This window comes from Cherax quadricarinatus, chromosome 43, assembly GCF_038502225.1.
Source record: "Cherax quadricarinatus isolate ZL_2023a chromosome 43, ASM3850222v1, whole genome shotgun sequence".
NCBI classification, from domain to species: domain Eukaryota; kingdom Metazoa; phylum Arthropoda; class Malacostraca; order Decapoda; family Parastacidae; genus Cherax; species Cherax quadricarinatus.
Genome location: NC_091334.1, coordinates 18,967,085 through 18,972,049, shown reverse-complemented (window position 1 = coordinate 18,972,049; position 4,965 = coordinate 18,967,085). Strand labels below are relative to the sequence as shown.

At 35.9% G+C, this 4,965-nt stretch overlaps 1 protein-coding gene across 1 annotated transcript; it reads left to right on the top strand.

Annotated features, from left to right (window-relative positions):
• The first annotated feature begins 64 nt into the window (after positions 1–64).
• On the top strand, positions 65–4,761 carry LOC128694344 (Phosphatidylinositol glycan anchor biosynthesis class M). Its single transcript, XM_053784450.2, has one exon. It carries the CDS (start codon positions 296–298, stop codon positions 1,529–1,531), a length of 1,236 nt encoding a protein of 411 aa, XP_053640425.1. The 5' UTR covers positions 65–295; the 3' UTR covers positions 1,532–4,761.
• Positions 4,762–4,965: the final 204 nt, after the last annotated feature.

The following is a 4,965-nucleotide window of genomic DNA, read 5'->3' as shown; positions in this document are numbered from 1 at the left end:
AGAATTTGCATCATTCAAGAAATGCGTCATGGAAACTGCCAGAAAGATGAAAACAAAAGTTTGAAGTACAGTACTTGACTAATCAGTGTTGATAATTTTGTGTGCAATATGCATATTTTATTAGAAAATCATTTAGATGAAACATCTTTCACTGAGTAAGATGCATGAAACTAAATATTAGTTTGATTCTAAAGCAGAGTTTGCACTTAGTATTTGTTAAATATATTTTTCACTATGAAATACTCATACTGAATCATGAATAGTTAATTCGTATTGATTTCATATAGTCACCACAATGGGTTTAGGTACAAGAGGCTCACGATTTGGATCAACTGAAGTAATTCAGATCCATCTCTTCCTTGGATTCTTGATTAGACTTCTATTTATTGTGTATGGTGAACATCATGATAAAACAAATACACTTAAGTACACAGATATTGATTACCATGTTTTTACTGATGCTTCACGTGAAATAGCTGCAGGGGGATCTCCTTTTGATCGCCATACATATCGCTATACCCCTTTTCTTGCTTGGATCCTCATGCCTAATGTATATATTAATTTTACATTTGGAAAATTGTTATTCTCTGCTTTAGACTGTGTTGCTGCAAAACTAATCTATGAATTACTTATACAGGATGGACAAAGCAAATTAACTGCTCTCAAGTGTTCCTTCATATGGTTATACAACCCACTGGTGATTGGGGTATCCACAAGAGGGAGTGCCGAGGCCATCATGGCAGTTTTAGTGTTACTTACTCTTTATATGATGAAATTACGACTCTACCTTCTTGCTGGGCTATTCCTAGGTATGTCTGTTCATGTCAAACTGTATCCACTTATCTATAGTCTTCCACTATACTTGTCATTAACTAGTGACTTTCATCAGCATTGGGGTTGGAGACGATTAATGCCAACCTACTCAAAAATGAGATTAGTGGTAGGTTCTTTAACTTCTTTTTTTGGTCTGACAGGATTAGGTATTGCAATGTATGGAGAACAGTATATTGAGGAAGCCTTTTTATATCATCTTACACGTACAGACACTAGGCACAATTTTTCTATTTACTTCTACCTTCTATACATTGGTGCAGATTTTCATATTCCAGGGTTAAGTGTTGCCACTTTTGGGCCTCAAATAATTCTGCTGTTTGCACTTGGATATAAATTTGGTAACTGTGCAGATGTTCCTTTTGCAATGTTTACACAGACTGTAGTTTTTGTTACCTTTAACAAAGTAGTAACATCACAGTATTTCTTGTGGTACATTCTTCTCTTGCCCATTATAGTACCACGATTGAAACTTACTTGGCAGAAAGCTACATTATTGTGTGTGTTATGGGTTGCAGCTCAAGCATCTTGGCTACTTCCAGCTTATTTGTTGGAATTTCATGCTATTAATGCTTTTGTACCCATATGGTTAGAAGGCATAGCTTTTTTCTGCTGCAATGTAGGGGTGCTGATGGCACTTATCTCAAGCTACACAACACGCATAACCAGCCATCACCATAGCTCTCGTAAAAATCGGTAATTCTTAGAATATTGTACTACTTTTAAAACCGCTGTGGTATAGGTTAAACTGCAGTATATACAGTACATATTTAAATTTCAAGCTTCAGAGTAGCTTCTGTGAAGTTTCTGCTAAAGAGCACAAATACTGTATATGAATTATTATAATTGGGGGAAATACTAAACCCGTAGGGGTCATACGGCACCTGAGGAGGTTATTATTATTCAAAGACATGCAATCAGCCTGTGTGCACCATATTGAAATGGGATGCAATTCAGGTTCAGTTCAAAGAAGGGAAGCCCTTGTGGTTTAGTGCTTCTTTTTGATAATAATAATCAAAGAAGGGAAGGATGGCTCAGTTCCTTGAATTAAGAGCCCTTAACCAACAGTTGAGGGGCTCACCTGATTGCTGGTGTGAGAATACTGCATAATTTAATGAATACATGCTAATGTGAGCTGTTTCATTACTTTTGCAAGAGCCCCTTTTTATTTCTGTGAAATTTGTAACATAATTCAGACTGTCAAACATCTCTTAGTGGTTTATTAATAATATTTTCAGGGAGCAAGGGGCTAGTAACCTCTTCTCCTGTATAAATTACTAAATTTAAAAAGAAACTTTTGTTTTTCTTTTTGGGCCACCCTGCTTCGGTGGGATATGGCCGGTTGTTGAAAGAAGAGATTATTATTATTATCAGTTCAAGTGCTAAACCTGTAAGGGTAATACAGTGCTGCTCAGCTTCAAGAAAAGTCCCACAGGATCTGAGAGTATTCAGATTCAAGTTTTTATTTCTTTGCACAGTATAAAGTGTGAGATTTACAAGTTATTAATTATTGTTCAGCACAAAGAAAGCAACTAGCATGCCTGAGCATTTTGGACAGATTCTTACACTATGTATAATAATTCCTAATGGTAAAAAGGGATGAAAATTTAATGTTAATATCTTTATTGCCTTTCCTTGATACTGTTGAGGACTCTAGGTCCTGACCTCCCATTACCCCCAATCCCAGTGTGTTTAGTGGATCCCCTGAATATAATATCACAGTGCCTGCACTCTGAAGGAGAGGTGGGGATGTTGCATTAGGAGAGTAATCCAAATTGTGATGTCAGCACATTCTGGCAAGACAGCAGTTGAATTAATGATGAACACATTTTCTTTGTAAAGGTCTTGGTGGGAAATGACCATTGAGGTAAAAAAAAAAAAAAAAAAAAAAAATTGGTAGCAAAATCACAGAATTTTGCATTTTTTTTTTTTTAAGTTTAAAATGCACCAAATAATAACAGTAGGTCCTAGAGCATTTTGCTTCATGCAGATCAATCAACGTTTTATTTTTATGTAATGTGGTAATTCCTTGTGGGTCATTAAATGTCATATGGTAAAAGGGTAAATCATTTGAGTGATAAATTGCATTTGTAGACACCAGCCATCCAAGGAGGAACTATTGTACTCTTAATATGCTTGTGAAATGCTAGCCTGTTAAATGTTTTGCACTCTTCTGGAATTGTTGGTCTTTTCTATCTCATGAATATGCAAGATGACATAAATCTTACCTCTACATTCGGTATATACTTTGCTTTCATGTATTTCTTATATTTAGTCTTGTAATATATCCTTTTTCAATTAAGGAATGAGGCCATTAACAGATATAATGTGCTGTTATTCTTAAGTCCTCATTATACGAAGGTAAAATATATGTACTACATGTATATGATTTTGTATATCGTTTGTTAGTTTCCCTCGATCAGATGGACAGCTACTTGATTCACAAAATCTTTAGTGACTTTTTATATTCATTAAAGACTATTATATTAATGGGGAATTTCTAAACTCACTGGGGTCATAGTTCCTAGGAGAATGGAGGCAATCAGGTTTGATCTAAAGATATGTAAGTTATCTAAATTCTTTGGATCAAGAGCTCATCACACATGAAGAGACCTTAATTTGAAAGGTATAACCAAGTGCAACAGTTTTGTAGAATAATGTAATGATGTGTGCTGCAATTTTAATCAAGTGGTTGGTACTCAGATTAACTGCTCTCCTCAAAAAAGATGCCTTGATGCTGATGAGGAGCTCTTGATCCGAGGAGCTGGGCTTAATGCCTTCCTTCCTTGGGTTGAACCTGAATGCCTCTCATTTCTTAGGCACTATAAGACCCCCTATGGGTTTAAGGCTTTGCCTGATCAAAATATAATTTACTTCTGTATTTCAGCTAATGTTGGCACCATTGTACATTTTACTTGGCAGTATTATTATTATAATCAAAACCAAGTGTTACATTATTATAATCAAAACCAAGTGCTAAACCCACGAGGGTCTCCAGGGTCATACAGCGCTGCTTCTTGGCAGTAAAATAAATTTTTCTGCCTTAGTAAAGATTTTTTTTTTTTCAACAAACCGGCCGTATCCCACCGAGGCAGGGTGGCCCAAAAAGAAAAACAAAAGTTTCTCTTTTTAAATTTAGTAATGTATACAGGAGAAGGGGTTACTAGCTCCTTGCTCCCGGCATTTTAGTCGCCTCTTACAACACGCATGGCTTACGGAGGAAGAATTCTGTTCCACTTCCCCATGGAGATAAGAGGAAATAAACAAGAATAAGAACTAGAAAGAAAATAGAACAAAACCCAGAGCAGTGTGTGTGTATATATATGCTTGTACATGTATGTGTAGTGTGACCTAAGTGTAAGTAGAAGTAGCAAGACGTACCTGAAATCTTGCATATTTTTGAGACAGACAAAAGACACCAGCAATCCTACCATCATGTAAAACAATTACAGGCTTGTTTTACACTCACTTGGCAGGATGGTAGTACCTCCCTGGGTGGTTACTGTCTACCAACCTACTACCTATACTTAGTAAAGATGTCTGTTTTTATTAAAATAAAACTCCCATTTGTTTAATTAGAGACCCTTTTGGGTTTACCATTTAACTTTTCTAGTTACATGTATTTAATTGCTTAAGTTGCAGTTCCTATTGCAGTGCTGTATGACCCTGTTGGTTTAGTGCTTAAGTTTTGATTATAATGTAGTTATTGGGGAAGCATACTGCCCAGGGAGTAGAAAGGTTCAATAGTGTAACTAATATAAACTGCTGTATTTGCATATTGTAATGTGTATTTATACCTCTCAACATTTAGACAAAATGCTGATTGTACATTTATAAGTAGTAAAATGTAGGCTATCAGTTATATTTACAGCTGTACAATATACAGCATCAGTGGAACTTTGACTGTAAATAAAGAATAACACCTTTGAATTGTGTTTTCTGAATGACCCATAATGGTGTTTTCTGCATATGTGAATTGTGTTCACTCTTGATGGCCCTGGTATTTATAGAGTACAATCCCTATCGAATTATTACTATAAATCACTGGGCAGGAGTGTGCAAAGGTTAGGGATGTGCAAGGGTAGTGGTGTAGAAGGGGTTGGGGGTTAGCACAAGTGTGAAAGTAAAGACATG

What these genes read in the sequence shown, in the direction of transcription:
- LOC128694344 (XM_053784450.2), top strand. Translation starts at nt 296, where the DNA reads ATGGGTTTAGGTACAAGAGGCTCACGATTTGGATCAACTGAAGTAATT.